Source organism: Podarcis filfolensis, assembly GCF_964270895.1.
Source record: "Podarcis filfolensis genome assembly, chromosome: 6".
Classification (NCBI taxonomy): domain Eukaryota; kingdom Metazoa; phylum Chordata; class Lepidosauria; order Squamata; family Lacertidae; genus Podarcis; species Podarcis filfolensis.
The window spans coordinates 57,984,709-58,011,339 of record NC_139609.1 but is presented as its reverse complement, the minus strand read 5'-3'; the positions used below and the strand labels follow the sequence as shown (position 1 = coordinate 58,011,339).

The window sequence follows — 26,631 nt, the reverse complement described above, 5'->3', positions numbered from 1 at the left end:
AAGGTTCAGTTCCTCCCTCCACCACACACACACTTTCCGTTGGCCTCTCTAGGTGGTCCCTTTCCTGCTGATCCATCCATCAGTTGGTTTGCATGAATGGCTTACCGTTTCCGTGTTATTTTTCTGCAGTATCCCTTGGCCCATCTGGAACCTACAGCTCCAACAGTCCAGCCAGCCCTTTGAGCTCAGCCAGCCTCACCAGTCCCCTGAGCCCTTTCTCTCTTGTGTCAGGATCCCAGAGCTCCCCTACTAAGCAAGGCAGCAACGAGGTGAGCAAATTTATCATTGCCCAGGGCAGCCTGAATGAAGATGCAGAAAAATGGGAGAGGGGGAAGTGTTCCCAGTCGTGGCCAAGATGCTGTCGTAACACTTCTGTTTCCAGGATTATCGTTCCACCAGTAGGTGGCAACCCAGGCCTTTCTCTGGCATGGGTGATGGAGGCTGCAATACATTTTTTTCAGAGGAAAGTCTAAGGGGCCCTGGCAATAGACCCGACCATTTAAAGATCGTAATATTGGCTTAAACACCTTGAAACTCTGGGTGCTTCCAGACTTCCAGTCCCCCTGCTCCCAGCTGGAATAGTAGTTCTAAACCAAGATATGCAATAGGAGGGGAGATAAAGAAAAGGTTGGTAGAGCAGGGTAGCGCTAACCTTCCTCATTTGATATTCCTGTAGCTGTGTTGATCCTTCTAGTTTCAAGACTATAAGTATTCAGCAAAGGGATTGGCAACTTGAAGTATAGATTCCAGGTAACTGGCACTCTGATAGAGCAGGCCAATCACCTGCAGCACCCATTAAAAGTTAACACAATTTGTGCTTGTGCTCACCTTTAAAAAAAAACAAAAATGGTACTTTAGAATCAAAAGACCCAAAGCTTATCACTAAATTTATTTAGCAGGATTTGTATACTGTTTAATCAACAAAAATCTCTAAGCGGTTTACATAACACAATTTAAAATATACATAAGAAAATACTACTAAAACCAAACTATAAAACTAATTGATGTAAAATAGATCAAAATATAGATAAAATCAGTAGTGTTGAAACAAATGTGCACAATGCAGTGTGCACACGTCGAGGCAGACTTGCCTAAACAAAAAAAGGTTTAAGCTGGTGCTGAATACAGTACCACAGGCGTTCTTGCCCACTGCAGAGAGTAGGCACTGCCACTCTAAAGGACCAGTTCTTTTGCAAGAGCAAAATACCTGTTATGTGACACTTATAAAAGTGGCCTTTATGCAGATCAAAGCAGTCAGGTGGACACATAGGGGTAAGACAACCCCTCAAGTAGACTGAATTATGTGATAGATGATATAGCCACTTTCACTGCTCTGCTGGCTTTTATTTGGGAAACTGCGGCAATGAGCAATTAGGATAATTATTTGAAGGCTTTTTACTCTGCAACAAGACTCCCTCCCTTCTTCCATTATGTCTGCTCACTTATCGAGTTACTAATCCTGAATCATTGCTGGTATCATTGCAGAGCATTAGGCAAGGGCCATAGCTCATTGATAGAGAATCTGCTTGGCATTCACAAAGTTCCAGGTTCAACCCAGGCATCACCAGGAAGGGCTGGCAAGAACTCCTGTCTGAAACCCTCGAAAGCTGCTACCAATATTGAGCTAGCATGACCAGCGGTATGATTCCGTATAGAGCAGCGCTATATTTTCCTGGTGAAATTGCTCCTATTGTGTGTGTTTTTCGGGTGGGGGGAAATAATGCGGGCACAGCCTTTGTGAGCCATTCATCTCAACGCCACATCAGCAACTATTTTAAAGAAGATTGATAGCACAGAGAAAAGCTGCTACACAAGCAGCTCTCCGTGTAGAGATAGCTGCCTTAGGGTGCAATGTGAATTGGTCTTCACGTGATGCACATAAAAATGGCAAGGTGCTCAGATATGACAGCAGCTGATACGCACCTTAGGCTGGGATACTTCAAGCATCCTAAAACTTTGGAATGATTCAGTTTCAGTAGTTATGAGTTGGTGGGAGATTAGCAACTTCTTTTACTGCTACAACCTCTGCCCATCCTAAATAGAAGCCTGATCCAATAGATTGGGCCAAAAGGCATTGGACAATTATATATGGTACTTCCTATGTTTCTTCCATGCCTGTAAAAGGCATTGCAGATATTGGCATATCGCATTCCAACTTGTACAAATGACCAAATGCGAAGAGGAAAATAGCCGATGGATGGGCATCTTTATTTTTTGATCACTCTGGCTCCATCTGTCATCAAACCTAAATTTCTGCCCCAAATCAACCATCAACCCCAGACCCACTCATGTTCCACCCCCATGCATGTTTTGGGGGGTATCATTTTCTGTGTTCCCGAAACCTTGGGATTTCAGCACGTATGCAATCACCATTGGGTCATTCAAACCTACAGCAGTTGTGTCTATAGATATAAGTTCACATTGTGGGGCAAGCAGCAGACTGCAAGGATCATAAAATATCTGCATTTTGGACAATGTGCCTTGAAAGAGATGCATTCTTATTTTTTGAAATGGCAGATATTTTGGAAGCGGCTGAAAGTCCCCTCGCAGTTTGCGCCTTTGGTCCAGTAACACCAGGCTCATCCCAGGCTTGCGTGGCTCAATGTTGGGTTGCCCAGCATGAAGAGAGAGGCCGGCCATTTGGCGTTGGGGCTCCTGGGTGCTCGGTTGCAGCTGTGCCCTGTCCTGGGTGTAACACCTGTCTCTGTTGGAGTCTTTGTCTCACTAATTCTCTTTTCCTTCCCCTTCTCACAGTTTCTCTGCTCTTACTCCTAACACTTCTCGGCTTCCTCTCCACTTCAGGAGCCCGGTCCACCTCGACCTCCCCTCCCCAAATCATATGTGCCCTTGGAATCTCCTCCGACTGTCCCTCCGCTCCCTACCGAAAGCCGCCTCTGGCCGTATCCTAACTCCCCTTCCTGGCAGCAAAGCAGCGAGGCGAAGAGGGGACAGGTATCAAAATGGAGTTTGAGAGCTGGAGGCATGCTCTATCCTTTGCCACACTCACCTGGAACTGGGGAGGGACGTGGAGCCAGGTGCGGGAGCAGCTTGTGGGGAGGAGCCATGCTGTGTCATTGTCGTGTCCTGCAACAGTGCAGGGCTAGGGTTAGGCAGTGCAGTGCAGGTGAACCCACACTGCCCAACCCTTTCACCATCCTGGTACATGGTAATGGGACTGGTGCCCAGAGACCAGGACCACAGCACTACCACCTCTCCCCACCAGCTGCTCCTAGCCGGATGGTTAACCAGCCATCTTTCTCAAGCAACCTATGCTCCCTGAAGCCCATTACATGATATTTTTCCTACGTGTAGATTTTGCCTAGGTATGAAAAATGTCATCTGCCAAACAGCCTTTGGGGCAATTTGCCTTTTTGAGAATGTCAGGAGCTACATCCTCTCAATGGCAGGTTGTGATATACCCTAATCATGGATGAAAACAGAAGGCAAGAGTGGGACACAGATTTCAAATCAGAGACTTAGGCTGGAGACACACAATATTTTTTCTTTTCTTTTCTTCAGACAGCTGAAGCCATCTTGAAAGAGAAATTGCTGCTTGGTGTGCTTCCTTAACTGGTGTTTGCTTTTGGTGAAGTGGTTTTGTGGGTTTTTGAAACAACTCAAAAACCTGTGAAACCTTTTTGACCAGTGGCAATAATGAGACAAAAGAACTATTAAATGTACATGCAAAGCAATGCCTTTGTCAGACTCCCTTCATCTCTCTCAAAAATTACTGTCTGCCTCCAGCCTTAGATTGCAATTCTGTGGCCGCAATTGATTGTGGCCTATATTTATACTGATAGCCAAGTATCCTGTGGCTTGTGGGCCTCTTTGCCCAGTGGGAAAGTGATATACAAAACACATAAGTCCACAAGAATATAATGAACAACGACACGTTCCTCAGAGAGTAACTCTTTACTTAGTTTGTAAGATAACCTTGGATTAATATCTGCAAAGGTTTCACATCTCCACCAAGCAGAATCTGATCCGTGTTAAACCCCATGAAGGTAGTGGAAATGTTTTAAAGCTGCTGAGCTGGTTTTTCATCTCCCATGTTGAGAGGGGATATCATGCCATTGGGATCTCATAAGAGCTGGTTGGGGGGAAGCAACCATTATAGGTCAGTTGCAAAGTAGGTGGGGGAAGAAAACCTCCAAGCCTTCTGATGCTCTCACTTCAAAGCTGCCATTGCTTTTCCCCAAGTGGAATTTCACAGGTTTTGCACATCCCAAAAGTCAGATAGCGGCAGCAAAGTTTAGGGCAAGGCCATATAAAGAATTAAGGAATTAAAATGAGGAATTAAGGTGGTTATTTTATTTTCTAAAAGGTTGGTGCTTTTTTTCCTCAAACCCAATCATAGTAATAAAACTAACCTCAAAAGTTAAGTTTTAAAACATGCCTTACTGGTGACCATGAATAAAGTTGCCATTATAGGATTAAGTCATTCCTATGAACTTATCAAGAATTGGATGCTATTGTGATACAAGAGAGAAGTAAATCAAATGTTCACTCTGGACCAGATTGAAATAGAACCCTCAATCATTTTACTGCCGAGAAGTTCAGCACAAGACGCACAGAGACTCATACCTTTTATTCTGGGTGTTTATGTTGTAGCAGAGGCCCACATACAGAGTTCATTATGATGTACATAAAATGCCCAGGCTGACAGAAAGGCTGTTTGGTGCAAGGGACCAATATAATGGTTGCAACTGCTCTGGCTCATTCTGCCATTCCTCGCTGTGGTTTTACTTCTATTGTCCTTTCCCTTCCCTGCATTCATCCCCTGTAATAGTCATCTGTGTTAATAGCAGAGATTGCCCACAGAGATGCTCTTGAGATGAAGCAGAAGGAGAGGGACTTGGGGAGGTTTCATTGCCAATGTTAAAATGCCCATCTTTCCCAGAGGAAGGGGTGGGGGTGGGGAAACACCTCTTCAAGCTGTTGCATATTTTCTGATCAAGGGGGCAATGATTTTCCAAAGCTCTGTTGCTCTTGTATGGTTTTGAGTCTCCAATTCAGTGGAGTGGTGACGGCAACTTATGTAATTGGCTTCATTCACCAGTACTTATATCCGAAATGTCTGCATCCTGCTAGCAACAGGAGTAGATGGGATGGAGACAAACCTTGTACCTAAGCTGTTGGTACCATTTCTACTTGGACTGTTGGCTCATACAGGCTTGCCTTTCAACTGAACAAAACAGCAACGACAGTGGAAATCTTATCCACAGATAAGACTCTGGAAGGCTGGGACTGTGTTAAGCACCACTATTTTGAGATAGAAGCACAAAAATCCACTGATCTTTGCTCCCAAATGCCTGTGCTTTGGATACAGTGTGCTCTGAACCACCACACCTTTGATTTGCTTTTGGTTCTTCAAATTTGAGTTGAGCATGAATTCTCCAGCTGATTGGTTCTTGGGCATTGGACACTCCTCGGGGTCATTTTTGGATGATGGGCAGGGGGCAAAGGTGCTTCTTCTGATTACTGCTTCCTTTCACTGTTTCTGTGTGGGCATTTCTGTTCATTTTTGGCATGTGTGTTTGTCTGTGTCTGAAATCCTGTGTAGTTAAGGAAAGTGGCAGCTGTTTGGAGACAGGACCTCTCTTCAGCTTCCCTTGCAGTTCCTCACAGGGAATTGTATTTGCCCCCACAGTCCAAGTCCAGCTTTGAGCAGAACAAGAAGGACCATCACCGGACGTCAGCCTCAAATTCTGCTGTAGAGGCTGGTCTCTTGCAGACAAGGCAAGACCCGGATGCTGATAAGCAAGTTGCTCTCAACAAAGGTACTGGTAAACAAGGTGCATCCTGGGAGGGGACCTGATTTGGCTTACTGATTAGGACACCTCCAGACAACCTGTCTATTGAGTAGTCCTCCTAACTGGCAGATAGATTGTATGGATAGATCTGCGCCATATTGTTGCCCTTATGGCCTGCTTGTGGACTTCCTTGTGGGCATCTGGTTGTCAACTGTGGGAAGCAGAATGCCAGAGTGGGTGGACTTTTGGTCTGATCCAGCAAGACTCCTCTTATGTTTTAATTGGACTCAAGGAGGAAGTATATCCAAAGAATAAAACCTCCATTTCCATTATAGTCTATTAAGATGGGCTTAGGAATGATGGCAATTTAGTGTTAATAGGTGCAAAAGCAGCTTCACTACAACAGTACATTTCTAGTGCAGGCTGCTGTTGAAATCTGGAAGGACACAGATGTCTGGTCAACACAATTAGCACTCTTCTGCTCTTTCCCACAGAGATGACCAGATGCAGTGTGGGACAAGGCTCCTGCATCTTTGGTTGTTTGGAAGAAGGAATTTCGACAGGTGCAGCTTGGCTCACCCCACTGGTCCTATGATATGACAAGCTGCACCTGTCCAAACTTCCACATCTACAAAACTATTAAAGATGTAATGGGCCCATGAGCTTGCTTGATCTCTAGATGCAAGTCTCTTACACTTCTGTTTAATTTCAATATAACTAGTTGTCGTGTAGTATGATATTACAGTGTTCTGATATAAACAGCCTTGTGTGTAGCTGTATGCAACTGAAAAATGTGGCATAAAAAATACTTAGAAGCAGCATTTTCAGTGACAGTTGTGGTTGTCAAATCCTGCTGTTCCAGCCACTTGGTATCTGAAAATAATGTAGGAAAATAATGTGGGAAGCCATCTCTCCTTGCAATCAAAGGGGCTTGATGTCCCAAATAAAGAAAACATGGTTATGTCTGTCCATACCTATTGCCATTGCCGGAAACTTGACTTTTTGCTTCTTGCTGATGAAACACCTTTCTCCCTCCTCTGCATTCTCCCAGTTGGCATTGTTCCCCCAAGGACCAAATCACCCATGGATGACGACACCATCCCCATGTCAGGTGTGGTGCGGAGGGGTGCCAGCAACTTAGCCAATGGGCTGAATGCCCGGGTAAGATCAAATTCTGCCGTCTTTTCCTAATTATAATTACCATCAGAGGTTAGGGTTAGAACACCTTGGGGCTGCTTCGAAGGGGCATGGCAATTTTAGAGAGGGTGTTTAGCCTTTCTCTCCACACACCCCGTGCCTTTTCCTTGATGTAAATCTCGAACACTCACGCACGCATAGACACACCCTGGGGGAAGAGACACGTACTAGATAAGTCCTGGCGCTGTTCCTGTTAGTAGCTGGAGAGGAGATCCTAATCACGGCTCTTTCACTTCTGCTCATGTTTTGGAAAAGTTGCAAAAGTTTGGAAATGGCAGCAAAAAGCTCATAAAAAGATTGGTATTATCTATTCACTTGTGAATCACCTTCCACATATATGTCCCAAGACAATTTACTGACATATCCTTAAAAGCAGCTAGAATAATTTTTAAAAAGCAGCACAAGAACAACCAAGTATATGCTTTTTTAAAAACCCACACAAAATGGACCGCAGAGGCTGGAAACGATCTACCTGCCCCACCTCTGCACTATGGGCAAAGCTCTAAAGGTAAGCTAGATGTCATTGTGTCCGTTCCTCTGTATGATCACACAGGTCTTCTGATTGTGAGGAGGAGACTTTGCAAGCACAGCTGGCGTCTACCTCAGAAGCTTGCCTAATGCAAAGAGTGCAGAAGCAGAGCCAGTGGGCATGCGGCATTGGGCACCGAGCCCACAAAGCAAGGCACCCCTCCTCTGCATAGATGGCAAGAGAACTTTAATATTCAGAGGGGAGGAATACCAGTCAAGGATATACAGTCGAACCTTGGTTGTTGAACATAATCAGTTCCGGAAGACCGTTAGACTTCCAAAACATTCGACAACTGAGGCACAATTGTTGATTAGCAAAATCCATTGAAAAAATGGAGAAACATGCCTCAGAAGCCATTCGACTTCCGAGGCATGTTTGAAAACGGAAGCATTCGCTTCCAGGTTGTTGGCATTCAAAAGCTGAAACGTTTGACTTCCGAAGTGTTTGACAATCAAAGTTCTACTGTATTGCTTTTTGAGCATTGAAAGGAGTTTGTATACACAATTCCTACCATCTTTACGACAACCCTATGAGGTAGGTCAGTGTTGCTATGATCCCCCTTATTGCAAATAAGGGCTAGAGGGCAGAGAGAATATGGCTTACTTAGAGCTAAGTCAATTGATGGCTTTAGAGTTAAGGTTTGAACAGGAATCTTCCTATCGCAGGCTCTTAGGGAGAAGCAAGACATGGCTGCTGCTCAAAAGGTGGTGCACTCCATTGGCTGCTGCTTGAAAGAATGCAGTGACATCACATCTCTCCTCCTCTCCTTTTTACGAGGCCTTAATAGGTAGACAAGAGGTGGGGAGACAAGTCTGCTGTTTTTGTTTCTCACTACTGGATATCTGGTTAGAAACATTGGAAGCTGCCTTATACTGATTTGCACCATCTAGCTGACTACTGTCTACACTGGCTTGAGGATTTGAGGTGGGGTTCTCTCCCAGTAGTACCTGAGGGTGCTGGGAATTGAACCTGGGACCTTCTTCATGCAAAGCAGATTCTGCACCACTGAGCCACAGCCCTTCTGCCCTTGGCCACTGAATTACACCAACTCTCCTCTTTTATTCCGAAGATAGTGTTGCCAGGAAAGAGCACTGGGGCTTAACTAGATTAGCATTTAACTTTCTCTTGCAGTGCTCTGGAAACTCTCCCCTAGGGTGCTGAAGTTGGTCAGCATCTGTCTTTTTTCCTTTCTTTTCACTCAGTAACTGCCGTTCTGTTCCCAAAAAATGCACAAGCAGCAGTAAACTCGCAGCTGCAGAGCGCAGCCAATGGATTGTTAAATTGCTTCCTCTTTTCTCCTCCCAAATCTGTCACCCCTTTCAGAATCACCATCTCTCAGACTTGCTTTGCCCGTCCTGTCTCCCCCAAACTGTTTTGCCTAGTGGCTGTCCATCCCTTGGCTCTCCATCTTGAAGGGCCATAATAGCTCGGTGGTACAGCATTGCTGATTCAATCCCCAGCATCTCCAGGTAGGATGGAGAGAGATCCCTGTATGAAATCCTGGAGAGTCACTGCCAATTAATGTATAGATAATATTCAGCTAGGGTTGAATATGCACCATACATTTAAATCACATTGCTTCCTCCAAACAACTCTGGGTGTTGTACACCCCTCACAGTGCCACTATTCCCAGCACACATAACATACTACAGTTCCCAGGATCCTTTGTGGGAAGTCATGTTCTGCAAGCTTATGGTGTGTATGCAGGCATGGACCAATGGCTTGACTCTGCATAAGGCAGCTTTCTATGTTTGCGTATTTCTCTCCTGATGTCTCAAGTGAGCCCCTTCTTCTCCTTACAACAGAAACCCAAAAGGTTATGCATAGCTCTATGAATAGTCACATTGGGAAATTCAGGGGAGCTTTTTGAGCAGGGCATTTTCCTACTCAAGAGAAACCAGCTTCTTCCCATCGCTATATATAACCACGAGGCTGCTGTGTGTGTGTCTCCCCAGGACAGGCCAAAGAGTGCAGTATTTTCGAATGAAATGAAGGCAAAGATGAGCGTAGAGGAGCAGATTGATCGCATGAAGCGCCACCAAAGTGGTTCTATGAAGGAGAAGAGGCGGAGCTTGCAGCTTCCAGCCAATCAGCAACAGGCAGACAGCCTTCTCTCTAAAGCACCTGCCTCTTACAAAGTGGTAATGCATCCCTGTTGTTGTTTATTAGTTACATTTTTGCACTAAGGTGTCTCAAAGTGACTTGCAGAATAAAAGTACTGTATAAATTACAAAGACATTAAAACCAGATATGCAGCAATAAACAAAATACTCATCTGAAAATGTATATCAGAGAACAAATCCTACCCCTACCCCCCCCCCACTTACCCCCCCCCAAGCCCACTGACATAATGAACTACTCTCCCAAGACCCGGGTAAATGAAAATGTTTTGGCTCGGCTCGGCACCTAAAATTGCAGAACAATGGTAGAGATGATTCAGCCATGTGAGTCTGTCCACCTGGTATAAGGCAGCCCACAACACAAAGTTGCCACCTTTGAGAGCAAGACCACAGAGCTGCCCTTTGCGTGGCAAGTTCCCGCCCCCACCAGTGGAAATAATGACACATGACCCAATTATTAAGGTTAATGGGCTAAATAAGGCCACAACTTTATTGGTTACAGGTGATGAGCGGTATTGGCTTAGGCATTGGTCCTAACAGACTATATCCAACTTCAGCCCGTCCTCTTGAAGTCCGGGAAGGGTTAACCACCAGTAGGGGGAGTTCTGCTGATGCACATCAACTAGGAACTCCCCTAGGGTTACCACTCGGGAGTGTGCCTTAGGCCCTCACCTCCCCAGGCTTTGGACAGGGCCACACACCCCGGAATCCTTTATCGGACTACCCTTCAATATGTGGGGCAGGTGATGGCGCTACCTCTCCTCTTCCATCTACAGAACAATACCAATGCCTAACCGCCAATACCCAGAAAATTGTGACGATTTGCTATGAGGTAGGTGAAAAACCAAGTGGCTGGTGCCAATTTGCCAAGTGGAAAAAATTCCTACCAGGCCCCTCAACAGTGAAGGTCCATAGCAAGGTCAAAGAACGGAAACCTTATAGGGTGGGAGGGCTCACAACCCCACCTCCTCCGTAGGGCGGAAATGGCTTTCCCAGCATGGAGGCCTTCTTACTGACCTTTTGGGTGACAATTCCCATTGGACCCAGGCAGCATGACCAAAGGAAGGCTGCCTTAGAGTGTGGCAAGTGAGAAAACGGTGGAGGCAACGTGCAAGGAATGAAATATAAAATACCAGCAAGTACTTATGGAGAGTGATCTACATTTCTATCACATCCCAACTCTAATGTGTGTGTTGGTGGGGCATGATATGTTCTAGGTGCGCAGACATCGCAGCATCCATGAGGTGGACATATCTGATCTGGAAGCAGCGTTACGCTCTGAGGACTCTGGAAGGATGTATGAGACTCCTCGGGAGGAGATTGCACGTCTGCGCAAAATGGAGCTGGAGCCAGAGCATTATAATGTGGACATCAGCAAGGAGGTGAAGTCCATGCTTCCATTTGTCCATTTGTGCCTTGGCCTACAAATCATCATCATCGTAAATTTATTATTTATACCCTGTCCATTTGGCTGGGTTTCCCCAGCCACCACCAAAAATAGGATCCTCCTCCTTCACATGAATTTACAGTGTGGTTTAGGTGCCTGGTTTGAAATTCACAGAAGTACATGTAAAGATGGAGCAAGATCTCAGGGCATGGTCCGAGGGCAGTGGAGTCTTTTCCCTTAGGACGAATGGGGCATTGCTCCATCCATCTTAGTCTGACCTCAGCCAGCCTCCACCTGTCTTCCTGCTTACAACCAGTCCAGGCAGGGGGTGCTGCCTTGTCAGCTTCCTCCTCCTTAGTCTCAGTATTTCACTTACAGAACTCAGCAGGCAGAAGGATGGGGACAAAAGCAGAATTAAGTTGGCTCTGCCTGTCATTGGCTCTGACTCCACCTGTTGTTGGTCTCTCTGCCTTCTGCCCTACCACCTGTCACTGTGGCACAAGAGGCAGCCACCTTGCTGAAGCTAGGTAGATTTGGGTCTGAGTGGTGCCTGGGTGTGAGACTACCTTGGGTTCTATAATGGGGGAAAGGCAGAATATTAGTGTACTAAATAAGTAAGATAGAAAAGATGGTCCCTGAGAGTTACCACTTTGTATGGGGTGTGCGCCCTGGCTAAATGATTACGCTGTATGTTTGCAGGGGTGGAGGGGATGAAGAATGCTGTCTTCATTGAGAGCCAGTGTGGTGTAGTGGTTAAGAGTGGTAGACTCATAATCTGGTGAACCGGGTTCGCGTCTCCGCTCCTCCACATGCAGCTGCTGGGTGATCTTGGGCTAGTCACACTTCTTTGAAGTCTCTCAGCCCCACTCACCTCACAGAGTGTTTGTTTTGGGGGAGGAAGGGAAAGGAGATTGTGAGTCGCTTTGAGACTCCTGCGGGTAGTGATAAAGTGGGATATCAAATCCAAACTACTACTACTACTACTACTACTACTACTACTCTTCTTCTTCTTCTTCTTCTTCTTCTTCTTCTTCTTCTTCTTCTTCTTCTTCTTTTTCTTCCTCTTCTTCTTCTTCTTCTTCTTCTTCTTCTTCTTCTTCTTCTTCTTCTTCTTCATGTCAAGATGCCAGGACAGACAAGGGGACAATCTGGAGAGAATTATGTAGCCCAATTCAGAGTTAGGGTGCTTTGTGTGAGATCTGATCTAGAACTTATATTAGAAATAGATGTGGGTAGTATCATGGCCAAGGGTTGGATGCTCGAGAAAGGTTATTATGTCAGTTAATCTTCATTACCACCTTTTCAGCTCACAGTCTGTCTCGTTCTGCTCTTCAGCTTTCCACCCCAGACAAAGTCCTCATCCCAGAAAGGTACATTGAGCTGGAACCTGATACTCCACTGAGCCCAGAGGAGATGAAGGAGAAGCAAAAGAAAGTGGAGAGGATAAAGACGCTGATTGCCAAATCCAGGTGCATTGCAGACCAGAAACTTCTTTCGCCCACATCACATGTTTTTGCTTTCTCATTATGCCATCCAATCACTGATCATCAATCCATGCCTGCTTATCCATGGACATTTACTGAGGAATAGCCATGCTCTGTTCACTCACTTTTAACAGGGCATCTGCATGACATTGTAAACAAAACATCCGGCTCCCATGCTTTCCCTGCTTAGCTTCTGTTTCTGCCCCACCCACAAGCCCAGATTTTTTGAATACAATAGAAAAGCTGTGCAGCTTAGCCAGTTGTAGATAACCTACGACAAGGGATGTAAGAAGCTGGCAATTTCCATAAATCACCTAGCTATTTACATAAGATACATTCATGTCATTGTAAAGGAAATATCAAAACAATGTAAAACAAAATAATAAAATATGTATCATTTGTGGAACTATGTGAACAAATACTGATTGAATTTGCTTGACTGATTTTCATTCCTGAGTACAGATGAGCATTCGCCTGCTGCAATTTTTGTTTCCTTTTCCATATTTGTCAGAATTCCTCCCTATCACTCAGCTGTTGGTTTTTGAGGATACTCCATTCCATTTCCACCTATTTTCCATTCCTCCCCTCTCAATTAACTGGTCACTATTCTGGGGCTATTGAACATGCTTCATTCTCATGGGGCTGTTTTTGCAGTGGCCCCTCCCCAGGGAATAGTGATGTTTGTATGTGTGTACCATCTATCAATGCTTCTCCTATCCCACTGATCTGCCTCTTCGAGTGCTAACTCCCTTGTAGCCAAAACATGTCCTGGGGCAGCCAGCTGCAGGTAATAACCACAAGTTCCCTCTCTTGCAGCATGCAGAATGTGGTCCCCCTCAATGAGGGAGAAGTGGACATGACCCAGGACCCAGAAACCCAGTTGCAGGAACAGGAGAAGCGAATAGAGATCTCCTGCGCCTTGGCTGCAGAAGCCTCTCGACGGGGCCGCATGCTCTCAGGTAAGGTACCGGTGCAAGGAAGATTAGGCAGTGGAGCAATGCAGCCGCAAAGAAACAAAAGGCTTTTCCTCCCTCTGCAAGTTCTGCATTTAAGTGTGGGATATATAAGTCATGGTAGAAATGAATTACAGATGACTACGTAATTCCCTTGTGCAGGCAAGGCTTTCAAAATAAGATGGATTTGACAGCTGGCATGCTAGCCGGTGTAAATTAGAACCACTGCTTTAAATTAGTTATAGTGATTTATAAAGGCCAGAGAATTGTCTTGCAACGCCAGACGTGCTGCTGCAGTGCTTTGCTTTTATACTAGTGGCGATGTGTCAAAAGGGGCATATTTGCATCATTGCTGCCAAGTGCCACATAATGTCAAACATATATTAATTGGTCTCGGCTGTCAAGTTGCTTGTGCAGTGACATGCATTACATTGAACTTTGCTGTCCTCTTTTTTTACTCCTTTAATTTGCAGCCCTTAAGGAGCAATGCCTGGCAAATGGCATAAACTTACGGGTCCTGATGTGTGGGAAACATCAGTTCTAGCAAATTAAATATATACCATGCATATATATATATATATATATATATATATATATATATATAATGTAAAAGCTGGCCCATAGGTAACTAGCTAATGCAACGCAGGGCCCTCCAACAAAGGCAGCCCAGTTTCCGTGGCCCAAAGTACTGAGAGGTCGCCATCCATTTAGAGGGACTCGGGAATAATTCAGCATATCTCGAATGGAGGAGGCCTTAGCTTAAAGCTTGGGCGAGAAGACCACATACCTGCCCAGTGAGCCAAGTGCAAAGAGGTCCAGTTCTCTTCCTAAACCTAGGTCTTGAGTAAGATGAAGTAGTTAGCCCTTCCTGCTATTACCAGCTGCTGTTGCAGCTGATGGACACAGCTTCCAATTTTCCCTATAATGATGGCATTAGATGAGCTTGTGCTTGGCTGCAGGGGCAACCAGATTGCTAACAAGAGGAGAAAATAAGGTTCTCCTTGGCCTGCACATTTTCTTCCTCTGCTGCTGCTGCTGCAGTAGCTGCCTAAGCAAGAAAAAAGACCTGGGGGCTTTTTCCCACACAAGAGGATGCATGGAATGTTTTCCCTGGAAGTGTAGTGTTACTGTTCAGTGCAGGGACAGCCAACATGGTGTCTTCTAGATGTTGGATTGTGAGTCCCATTACTCCTGGCCATTGGCTATGCTGGCTGGTGCTGATGGAAACTGGAGCCCAACAACATCTGGAGAGCAATGTGTTTGCTGTCCTAGGCTAGTGCATGCATGGCAGGGGGTAGTTCCCACTGATTTCCATTAGGGGAATACCAGAGGAGTCCAAGATACCATGTGTAACGCTGCTTCCCTTTCTGAGTGTTTTCAATTTCTATCAGTTCAACCCTGGGAAAAGAGTAAGAGACCGGGGTCATGCCAAATGGTGGGAGATTCATGACAAACAAAACACAGTGTTTCTTCATACAGTGCAGCACCAACCCATGAGACCTCCCTGTTCAAATGCAGGAATGCCATTTTGCTGTGGGAACGGCAAACACGGCAGCTGACAATGGGGTTCATGGCCTGATGAAAAAGGCTTGGGGACATGCTAGCTGTGTGTTTATCATTGCATTATCCATGATGGATTTCCCACCACCTGCAGTCAACTACCCAGCTACCTCTGGCTGCTGAAGAAGCTGCTGTGTAATGCTGACTTATTTGCTTTGTGGCCAAGCTTGTGCAGGAGGCTGGAGGGAGATTATTATTATTCAAGCCACGTCTGGTCTAAAGAATCTGTCATGAATAGCTGCACCTTCCGGGGCTGCTATGAAGGCATCCCATTCACATGAATATTAATGCTTAGCGCTATTTTCTGATGAGACACCAAGCAAAAAAATTATAATTCAGCCTTCCTTTAATCACATGGCAGGGTAGGGTGCTCATCTTCCTACAAGGTGGTGTGTCTACCTCCCTACAGGATGAATGGTGTGCTGTTCCCATCATTGCCTTTGCGGTTGTCTCTGTGCAGTGCTAGTGGAAATCACACAGGCATAACACAAGGAGGGAGCTATTTTGTGCCACTCTGTGATTTCTGATCATGCTTCCTATTCCCTTTCCTCTAACCCCTGTTTGCTGTATGGCAGCTTTCACCAACCTGGTGCCCTCCAGATGTTGTTGGACTGTAAGCTCCACCAGCCATAGCCAGCACTAGCTGGGGCTGATGGGAGATGTAGTTTCACAACTTCTGAAAGGCACCAGGTTGTCAAAGGCTGCTCTATGAAATGTGTTTCCTTGCCTTTGCTTCCCATTTCTGTATGCTCTTCAGACCCTGTCTCCATTTCTTGTTTCCAGCTCAGTGTGCCACCCCGAGCCCTCCCACCTCCCCAGCCTCCCCGACTCCACCGACCAAGTCCCTCTCGTCTGATTCATCCCAGGGCGGCGACAGCCATTTTATGCGTGTCTGAGCCATAAAGTAAGCACTTCTCTTTTTTTTACTTTTACTTTTGCTTTTCTTTCTTTTTCTTTTTTTTACTATATTCATTTCATATCTCTATATGCCTTGGTCTCTTGGAGAAAAGAAGTGGTAAGCTTCTTTTCCAAGAGTTTCATCTCCTCTCCTCACCAACCCATCCATTCACTGAGATCCACTAAGGTAACCCTTTCTTCTGTGCTGTGTAAGCTCAGTCTCCTTCCTCAGAGTTAAGTACAAGATGCTTCCATAGTGAATCAAGGTGCCATGCTTTGTTCTGGAGTCCCTGGGGCAAAGTGACCTTATTTCAATGAGCAACGATTCCCCGTGCCAATTAAACCAGGAGAATATTCTTGAATGAGCACATTGTTGTAGCTCAGAGTATGGACCCAGGAGACCCTGCTTTGTCATGTCATGAACACAGTAGATAGCCTGGGCCCAAACATGCCACTGGGTGTATTTTCTCAATACACTGGGTGTATTGAAATCAAAAAACATACTAAGAACATAAGCAGAACCTGCTGGGTCAGAGCAATGGTCCATCTAGTCCAACATTCCATTCACACAGTGGCTGACCTGTGGGAAGCCTGCAAGCTGGGCATGGACACATCAGCTCTCTGCCCACTTGCAGTTCCCAGCAACTGGTATTCTTAGGAGGCCATAAGCTTAATCAGGGAAATCAAAAGCAGTAGCGGCAGAGCCACCATCCCTACGCCAGTGTCACTACAGCTTACTAGGGTGGTGTTTCTGTGGGGCAGGGCAGCAGCAAGGTCAGGGCTGCTGGTTTCCTGGCAGGTAGGTTGCTGTTGCTTACTGGGTGAGGAAGGACAATGCCGTGGGGAGGTTAGCAGGATGCAAATGAATCAGGAGCACTCGATTGATTCTGCCAGTGCTTTTGCACCACACTGACCACCCCACCACTTCATCCCTCTCCCTCCCAGAAAGCAACAGCAACCAACCTGCTGGAAAGCTAACATAACAGTTTTCCCACCCACCCACCCAATGTGCCACTTCATAACTAAGGGAATGGTTGATGTTAAGCTGAACTGCTATGTGCCACCATTAGGGACACCATAGCTGCTCCTTTCACAAACCAACTGGTACAGAACACCAAAATTTGGACAAAGCTATGGAAATATTATTTTTTGTTGGATTTAGTCTTCCATCAGCTCCAGCCAGCATGGTCAAAGGTTGGAGATGACAGGAGTTGTTGTCCATCAGCATCTGGAGGGCCACAGGTTCTGTGGCTATAACACATTAGGTTGCTTCTGTGAACTGAACCAAAAGATGGAGATGGGCATCTATGATAAGCCACAACTCCATCCTTTAGGCTGGACAATGGCCTGGGCATTGGCCCCATTTGATAAAGTAGGACTTTCTTCCCACCATACAAATATAAGATTGTGCTGTTAGTCTAGTCATCATCTGTGGTTGACAGACCAAAATGACAGACCAAAAATTCTTACAGTAGTATTCCTCAACCTGATGCTCTCCAGGTTGGCTGTGCTGACTGAGGCTGATGGGCGCTGTAGTCCAAAACATCTTGAGGACACCAGGTTGGGAAAGGTTACTTTAGAGTATCCTGCTGCACTGTGGGCTAGAACTCTGCCTGATGTGTGTTTGACACAACCTTTCTTGGTGAAGACCTTTAAGGCTTTGAGAGCGCTCCCAGAGCAGAAAGATAAAGCTGTTAATGTCATTGAAACCTCCCTCTATGACATTCCTTCAAGGCACATCTAGCAAATTCACAGCCTCTGCAAATCCCTCAAGCCTATTGTGAGGGAAATGTCAAAGGCCTGTGCAACAGGCCCACAACTTTAGGTTCCAACAACTGTCACTGACTCTCTTCTCCTCTTCTCTCCTCTTCTTCCAGCACAGGCCCTGGCTGCTGTGAATGCTGTGAAGTTCCACGGAGCCACGTTTTAACCCACGGCGTCTGCACCCCAACCGCTGAACAACGCGCGTGGTCATTGTTAGGGTTCTCTCGGCACACCCATCTCCTTCAGTCAAGCTGCGGAAACTTTTCGGGAAAGAATAGCTGCCATCAAGGGAGAGCAGGGATGGCATTTGCCTTTGTCCCATTTCCTCCTGCCCCACTGCTGCTGCTGCTGCTGCTATGGCCTGTACCAACTGCCCACAGTTCAGCAGGCTATAGTGCAGGAGCCGTTTCCATTCTTGCCAGACAGGTCCTCTGTACCAGGTGCAGCAGACTCCCAAGGCTAAGGACCGGCAGCAAAAGAACAGCTGTGTCTCGGCAAAGAGGCAGCACTGAGCCAGAAAAGGGATGCTGGCAACAAGAATGGGAGGTGATGTAGCTCATCTCCTGGAGCTGTATAGCCTGCAAGTGCCGGCAGCAGGGAAGGAAGGTTGTGTGAAGAATGACTTTGTATCTGCAGCCAGGGAATTCATAACCCTCTACTGAAGTGAGCACTAGATGTTTCTTCTCCTCCTCCTTCTCCCCCCTTACACACACACACACACACACACACACACACAGAGTCTCTCCTCTGCCAACCAGAATGGCTTTTAGCATCTTTCGCCTGTGGAGCTAAGCAACCCGTGCACGGCCACGCTTCCCTGCTTATGCTCACAGCCTTTCACAGGAAAAGGAAAGACAGCAAGGAAGCACAAGTGGACAGACAGAACTTTGTGGATGTGGCAGAAGACAGAAGGTTGACTGTGTGGGGACCCAAAGCGGCTTTGGAATCTTGCTAGGGTTGTGAGGATGTTGCTGTGGCTGGGATGGGCCGGCGTTTTCTTCTTTCCCAAGCTTAGGGGTTGGGTGGATGGAATGGAAGGTGCGGGCAATGTATGTGGACGTGTTTTAGGGGTGCGGGTGGAAGATATAATGGGGGAGGGAAGATGTTAGAAAAGCTTAGTTGGCTGTGATTCGCCACTAGGTGAAGCTTTAATGCTTTCTGCAACCCAGAGAGGTTGTCTTTTATCTGTAGGGAAAGAAAAAACAAAACTGGGACTGGATGGGTGACATTTCTTCTCACATCACAGCCAATTTGGGAGAGTGCCACTGAGCATTTTCCTCCTGGCTTCTCCGGGGCTTCAAGTAATAGGATCAAAACTGTGTGCTGGATAGATCACTGTGTTCACCAAGCACTTGTCGCTTGCACCATCAGGTACTGCTGATGAAAACTGGATAGGGGACTAGATGGAATATAGATCTGAACTAGACTGGATGGGCCATGAATCAGCCTCCATGGAATGTGTGAAGCAAAACTCTCCTGGCTACTGGAGGAGGGGAGGAGGGGGGACTGAAGCAAGACCTCTGATGTTCATCATGTATCCTCTTGCTTTATTCCCCACCACAACAGCTTGTAGGCAGTGCTTTTTTCTAAAAAAAATGTTTAGGAGTACTCTCATTTTCCTACTCATATTGAAATGCTGCCCCTCAACGAGGCCAAACTTAGATTCACAAACTGTTTAGGGGTATCTGTCCCCCTGCATCCCCCCAGAAGAAAAGCACTGCTTGTAGGTGATTTGGAAGTAGAGTTCTCTCTCAAACACAGACGCCTGCAGCCTTCATCAATCTCCTCTCTGAAGGGTGCAGTAATCATTGCCGTGACCTTTCAGAGCAATTGAGCTCGTATATTAAGAGCATAGGACTAGTGATGCACCTGCTCCAAGCTCAGACCACCTCAAATGAGCCCTCATTAGTTTCTCAGTCGTTTGAGAGCAGAACCAGCTCAGAATAGAGATTGGCCAGAGGTGCAGGCAAAGAGAGAGGACTTGGCAGACCTCAAGAAATACCAACCAAACCTCTCTTGAAACGTATTCAAACAGTGCTGATTCATACCTAGCCAGGAAACTTACCAGAATGAGGGTCTAAATTGGACCTTCTTTCGCCCTGCAGTTGTCTTCTGAAAGGGGACTTATACCTGGTAAGGCTTATCTGAATATAATTTAGGGCGAGGTAGTCAACTTCCGTGCTCTCGGAGGATGCTTTCTTCTCTAGTGATCCATGGGCTGAACATATATTTCACCACACAACCTAGACCTTTTTAACAGTAGTCAAGCTCTGCATTAAAGCTGGCACCAACTTGCAATAAGGGCTTTGCAGTTCTGCAGCATAGCACTCAGGCGTGGATAGGGCATTGCACAGCAAACCCAGAGAGATGTAACATTAAAGCATGGGCTGCCTCACACCACACCTTTTGGAAAGAATTTTACTTCTACTTGGACCCTGTGGGCCAAAGTTTTTACACTCAAAATATTGTTGGGCCATCATGAGGCACATGAAATTGCTTCATACCAAAAATAAGGTCAAGCTGGACAAAGTCTTCCCAAACTGGTTCCTTCATTCTGTCTCAAATCTTTCTGAAAGAAACTCAGATTGTTCTAACTCTAGCTTAGAACACAAAAATGCAGCTGGCTTTTCTTTTTTTAATTCCCTTGAGCTGGATTTTCAGATGGGGTCTTGGTTATTTTGTTTTTGTTTTTAAAAAGCTGGATTCCCATTCATTCAATGTTTTGTTTGATTGTTTCCTTGAAGGGTTGACACTTTAGATTGAGATTCAACTTCTAGGTGGCAATTTGGTTGATTTTAAATGCTTATACATTCACCAAAAAAGTTAGCAACTTCATTCTGGACCTGGCTTTATCATAAGCATGTCCATAAATGTATTTATGAGTTTTAGTGAAACGTGCATCAAAACTGGGGGATCTTTTTTCCATATTTATTGGAGCAATACTGCTGTGGCTTCTAAAATCTGCCATTCTAAAACCATATAATCAAGGCTGATGGAGACTGAACATGAGTTAGTTTTCTAAGATAATGCTCAAGCTACAAGGTGGGCTGATCTCCCACGCCTTAGGTCATGATGCTTTTAGATATTGTTTCTAGAAGGTTTGGGAGCAGAGAGGATGATTTGACCAGAGAGAGAGAGAGAGAGAGAGAGGGGGGTAGAAGTAGAGTCTCTGAATTTTACCAAGCCCTGCCTGTGTTATCCACCATAATCTGAATACTGTGTCAAATAATCTTATTTAAGTGAGGCTCTTTGCAGTGTTGTAGTTCTATGAAAAGGTTGGCTTGACAGAAAAGAATGGTTTTGAACTTTCTTCCCAGTGCAATGCTCTAGATGCTAAGAAACTCTACTTTGCAGTTTCGTTCTTTCCTTAGCTTGGGTCACTTAGGAGTAAGTTCAGTATCCAATGTATGTGGTTAAATCAGCAGATTACAGGTCAGTGTACAGAACTAAACTAAATGTGAAAGTGACAGACCCATCTCTTATAATGTGGGTCTGCCTTAATCTCATATAAAACCTGGCTGAGTGAGAAGTCCCAGTTTTAAAAGTCTTGCACAGGTGAGAGGAGCTGAGAGCTCTTCCCAGACCTTCCCCATAGCCCTTTTCCCTCTACTGGGCTGACTTATTTCTAGTGAGAAGAAAAGTGATGCTGGGAGGCAGACTGCAGGGAAGATAAACTGAAGTGGAGCAGAGTATTCGGTTTTCCACACCACGTGCACTATTTAGTGCGCTAAATTGGAATCTGTGTATACACGATTGGGCAGTCCTAAATTTCAAGAAACAGGCCTACCACCATCAAGTCCAGTTTGGCCCTGAGGCAGGGATTGGGGGAGGCTGCTCTAGGTGCTGTTAGACTCCCAACTCCTTTTGACCCCAGACAGCATAGCCAATGGTCAGGGAAGTTGGAAGTTGTAGTCCAACAACACTGAAGGACCACAGATCCAGGAGATGAAATGAAAAGGGACAGGTACAGAAACTGTCCCCCTACCCCAGTGAAGGATTGCTTCTGAGTATACATAGATAGAATTGCACTGTGAATTTTATTAGAGTCCATTTCCCACGTTCATTTTTACAAGCTTCCACCTCGTAATCTCCCAACTTGGGGTTAGCTTCCTCCTTGACGCTTCTGAGAATCCACCTCAACTGATATTGACCAGAATGATAAGTTTTTGGCAAGTAACAAGATCTTTGTCATATAGCGCAATGGAAAACTCTTGGCAGGCTATCCCTAAGTCAGAAATGTTTTCCACCTCCCTGTCCAATGAAATGATGAAGTCTGTTTTGTTATTTAAATGATCCTTTTGGCAATATGTAGAACACTCCAGGGAATCAGAGTTTTTGTTCCTTTCTTTCTCCTTCAACATTCCAGGATGATGATGTTAAAAATTATTGGTTCTGCTCCTGCAGTAGCACCCATGTTAGCTCATTAAAAACTGTCCCTTCATTATCCTCTACATGCCTTAATATATGTTTTATGGAAATTATACAGTGATGTGTGCTAAATATCTATATCTTTGTTTTTTTCCTCTTCTCACTAAACTGTTTTTGTTTCAAGCTTATGTTCTCTCTCAGTGCACAGGGCCACTGAAGCCAGCCCTGTCACTGAGTTACTGAAATGGAGTCACTTTGGGCAGTTTTATCAGAATAATTAAGAAAATAAAAAATAAAAGAAGACATATTTAAATAAATATATATATTTTCTGCTTTTATTGAAAGCAAATTTATTTAAAAATAAATGTAAGCTGTCAATTTAGAGGAATGATGCATTTATTTCCTTGTTTGTTGGGTACGGCAGTTGCTTTTGTATGTCAGGGACCAGTCCTCAGCTGAAGCTGTTTGGCAGTGGCTCATTTGTTGACTTAAGCCCATTGAGGCTCTGGCCCAGGAGGTACGTTATAGGAAGATGAGTAGGACTGTAGCATATCAGGGACCGCAAAGATTGTCTTGCTGGTACGCAGCTATCCCATGGGGATTCTTGCAATATAGGTGGCTTTTCCCCTACTTCGTGTCAATGCTACTTCTTCTTTTATACTTTTTGTTCACGTGAATGTGTTTTTGTGTGGCAAAGCAGCTGGATTTCATCCTGTCTCTCTCCATCATGATCACTCTCCCAGCTACTACCCTTCCCTACTACCATTCCCCTTAATATTGTTGGGGAGAGACACATCCTTCAGATGTGACCTGCATTTTCCCTTGTTGTGAAGGAATCCTTGACATTTTCTAAATGGTGGCAGCTCATTAGATAAGCAAGAGTCGAAGAGAGGCCTAAATTAGCCTCTTGAAAGCTTGTCGGCTTGGGATTGACCTTCCCTTGACATCAGAGTAGGCCTCCTTATTCCACCTCTTGAGGTAGTGGTTCTACCTGTGCATCTGTTTGAGAGATGTGGAGGTCACCTCAAAAGGGTACAGGTGTCAGTGAAACCATTCAACCAGTGTTCATAAGAAAGGAATGAAGCAAGGACTCTGCCACTTTTTGCAGCCTCTTGCCTATTTTTCTGTCAAGGAAGTTTTGGATCCTAGGTCCAATTACCCTTCCCTCTTCTTTTCTTGCAATTGAGAAAGGCTTTAAAAATGGCACGAAGGATGTCAAGGAATGTTCTCCATCACCCCTCACCAGCCCTCTGCTCAGTTAATAGCTAGGTGGAGTCTGTGACCAATTATTGCTCATGTCACTTTAAGTGTTTTGAGGTTACAAGCTGTGAGCTCTCAACAGAATGTGTTTCGCATCACAGTTTTACAGTATTGTGGAACATGTTTTTAAATGGTTTTATTTTAAGTGTTTTCCCTTCACTTCTAATAACACTTTCATATGCCAGCAGCACCTGTAACCAAGAGGAACTACATTATTTATGCACATTATTTGGAGCAATTTTTATTTTTATTTGCTTGTGTTAGGTTTAAAAAAACTATCAAAAAAGCAATGTGATGTTGATGTCTTTCTTTTGTATAAAAGTGACCTTAGATGATGACAATTTTAAAAATTAGCAGTCTGTGATTTTAAAAAACAGTATGTCAGTGGCTTGGGGTTCTTCACACCAAACCATGGAATAATCTTTCCAGTAATTAAATCTGCAGCAGCTTGCTTAATATTCCCCTCCCAGCAGCATTTGTTCTAGATGTAGCTACTTAAAAAGGTCAAAATCTCACACAAGGAAAACAAAACAAAACAAATAAATGCATTTGTACCTTGCAAGTTTGTATAAAGCAAATAAATAAAAATTGATGGTTTGTAAATGGACGGTGTGCTTCTCCCATTCTTCTCAGTGTGCATGTCAAATGAAAGAAGGAATGACAAAGAAGCAGCCTGCTGGTAAGATTAGTTCCTGACAATCAGTATCTCAATACGGAGACAGATAGGTAGCCGTGTTGGTCTGCCATAGTCAAAACAAAAATTTTTTTTCCTTCCAGTAGCACCTTAAAGACCAACTAAGTTAGTTCTTGGTATGAGCTTTTGTGTGCATGCACACTTCTTCAGATACACACTTTCCTTCCAGTAGCACCTTAAAGACCAACAAGTTCATGTTGGTATGAGCTTTCGTGTGCATGCACACTTCTTCAGATACATCTGATGTATCTGAAGAAGTGTGCATGCACACGAAAGCTCATACCAAGAACTAACTTAGTTGGTCTTTAAGGCGCTACTGGAAGGAAAAAATTTTTTTGTTTCAATACGGAGAGCCAGTGTGGTTTAGTGGTTAAGAGCAGTAGACTCGTAATCTGGTGAACCAGGTTCGCGTCTCCGCTCCTCTACATGCAGCTGCTGGGTGACCTTGGGCTAGTCACACTTCTCTGAAGTCTCTCAGCCCCACTCACGTCACAGAGTCTTTGTTGTGGGGGAGGAAGGGAAAGGAGAATGTTGGCCACTTTGAGACTCCTTCGGGTAATGGGATATCAAATCCAAACCCTTCTTCTAAAAATAATAATAATAGAAAAATAAGTATCTCAATACTAAATGCTCTTCACCACCAGCCTTGTGCATCAGACCAGTTGATGGCCCTGCAATTCTGTGCATAGGAAGAGAATCCCACCAAGTACAATGGGACTTATTCCCATGTAAGTCTGTACAGGATTACAGAGGTTCAGCACAACTCTGTAGAGATCTTCTGAGAACTAAATTCCACTGAATTCAATAGCAGTTCATTCCAGGTAAGGGGGGAGAGGATTGCACTCAGAGAAAGGAGACTTAGATGTTATGTTAATGGGCAAGGTAGCGCAACACAATAGTTATTTGTACGGCGGTTCCATTTTTGCCAAACCTTTGAGAGATCAAGTTATAAAATGATTGCAAGAATTTCAATAGAAGCAGCAAGGATAGTTGGGTTATATCATGAGCATGAAAATACATTTCAAAATGTGCTGAATGATTCGCTTATTGGAAATGGATTCTCTTCTTGTGTCCTTAGTTACTTGTCAAGCACCAAAAGAGAACATATAGATCTTGTGCCTTAGTGACGCAGATATAGATAATACAGCTGTCCCTGGCCAGTTAATTAGCTTTTTATTATGGTATTTCTTTGCTCGCTGCTTGCATGAGAATGGGACATGTATTCTATTTTCTATGCAATAGAAAAGGAAATGCTCCAAGACTGCGTCAGAGGGATTTTTTTTAATTATTATTATTTCTTGAGGCTAATAGAAGATGTTTGCATGAAACAAAATAGTTGGCAAGATGCTATGCAATATACCAATGGTCCAATGGCTGGACCCTATATCTAGTTGATAGATTCTTTTTTGGTCTTCACATCTTTCCACCCTGCCCTCTAAGCTAGGGATTCCCAAACTGGCCCATGGGCCACCAGTAGCCCATAAGATTCATTCAGGTGTTCCACATCATCTTGGAATCACAGAACTATAGAGTTGGAAGAGACCACTAGGCTCATCTAGTCCAACCCTGCAATGCAAGAATCTTTTGCCCAACATGGGGCTTGAACCCACAAACCTGAGATTAAGAGTCTCTCAATCTGTGGATTTGTGGTTGAAGATGGGAGACAGCACATCCATTGCATAAAATATTCATGTTGATTATTAATTGTATTTTTGTTGCTTCTTTTAATTCCAACATTGGATGTAATTGTATTCTATGGAGTTGCAATGGCTACAACTGGCAGAAAAACCATTAAGTGGTCTGTTAAGATGCTCAGGATTTTTCAAGTGATCATGGGAAAAACAGCTAGCAGAAAGGAGTGTCTGCCCATGATGACTGTAATTGATGGGCAGGTTCATGTGAAAGCAGGTGCCCCCTCCTCGACATTTACTTCCCAAATGCAAATAGGGAATGTGGAAAGGAAAACAGCCCTCGAGGCTACTGTGCATTAACTTCTAGAAGCCAAACAAACACATGAATGAATTTACTTTAATACGGTCACAGACCAGCATAAGCAAAACATCTAAATAAATAGCATAACAATATCTCTAAGTGGATAATTATTAAATTAATTGGGAACAAGAACCAAACGTAGATTAAAACATATACATAGAATACTTGATTAAGCATAGGTAATGGATGAATGGTTGGATGGTGTTCTTGAAGCTACCAGCATGAGTTTGATCAAACTGCGGGAGGCAGTGGAGGACAGAAGTGCCTGGCGTGCTCTGGTCCATGGGGTCACGAAGAGTCGGACACGACTAAACGAGTAAACAACAACAACAACAATAAATGGATGAATAAAACGATAAGGAAAATTTAAAGGAGATCAGTTAAAAAAGAACAGTTGTATGGGGTGGGGCTTCAGAAGTGCAGATCTAACAATATGGGCCTTCTATTTACGACTGATTTGTAGCATAGACCATCCTTCGACGAATAGCTATCATGGCAGCGCAAAATCTGGCGACTAAATCTGTGACTTCTGGGCTTTTGTCCTGTAGTAATAGGGGGGTGTAGTGTTGTTCTGAACACCCAGGGAACTTACATAGGATGGGCTGGATAAACCTAGCTTGAATGTCTATGTAATACTGGCAATAAAGAAGGGCATGCTCCGTTGTTTCCTGCT

The 26,631-nt window shown here is 44.7% G+C and overlaps 1 protein-coding gene and 1 long non-coding RNA gene across 40 annotated transcripts in view; both read left to right on the top strand.

The window, feature by feature from the left end:
• LOC310764401 overlaps positions 1-23,875 on the top strand; it is a 468,487-nt gene extending 444,612 nt beyond the window's left edge. Inside the window, exon 2 of the long non-coding RNA XR_014549147.1 lies at positions 17,082-23,875. This is a non-coding gene — a long non-coding RNA (uncharacterized lncRNA). The remainder of the gene's footprint in view (positions 1-17,081) is intronic.
• Positions 1-23,875, top strand: part of PLEKHA6 (pleckstrin homology domain containing A6) — a 202,158-nt gene extending 178,283 nt beyond the window's left edge. For 21 of the 39 annotated variants that reach the window (XM_083618187.1, XM_083618153.1, XM_083618186.1 and 18 more), the window contains 10 exons: positions 130-269; positions 2,803-2,952; positions 5,651-5,780; positions 6,805-6,914; positions 9,435-9,620; positions 10,817-10,981; positions 12,322-12,455; positions 13,287-13,429; positions 15,767-15,887; positions 17,758-23,875. In XM_083618187.1, the coding sequence (XP_083474313.1) occupies positions 130-269; positions 2,803-2,952; positions 5,651-5,780; positions 6,805-6,914; positions 9,435-9,620; positions 10,817-10,981; positions 12,322-12,455; positions 13,287-13,429; positions 15,767-15,879 (1,271 nt within the window). In that variant the 3' untranslated portion in view covers positions 15,880-15,887; positions 17,758-23,875. The remainder of the gene's footprint in view (positions 1-129; positions 270-2,802; positions 2,953-5,650; positions 5,781-6,804; positions 6,915-9,434; positions 9,621-10,816; positions 10,982-12,321; positions 12,456-13,286; positions 13,430-15,766; positions 15,888-17,757) is intronic. The other 18 variants (XM_083618160.1, XM_083618163.1, XM_083618165.1 and 15 more) reach the window with 1 other exon arrangement.
• Positions 23,876-26,631: the final 2,756 nt, after the last annotated feature.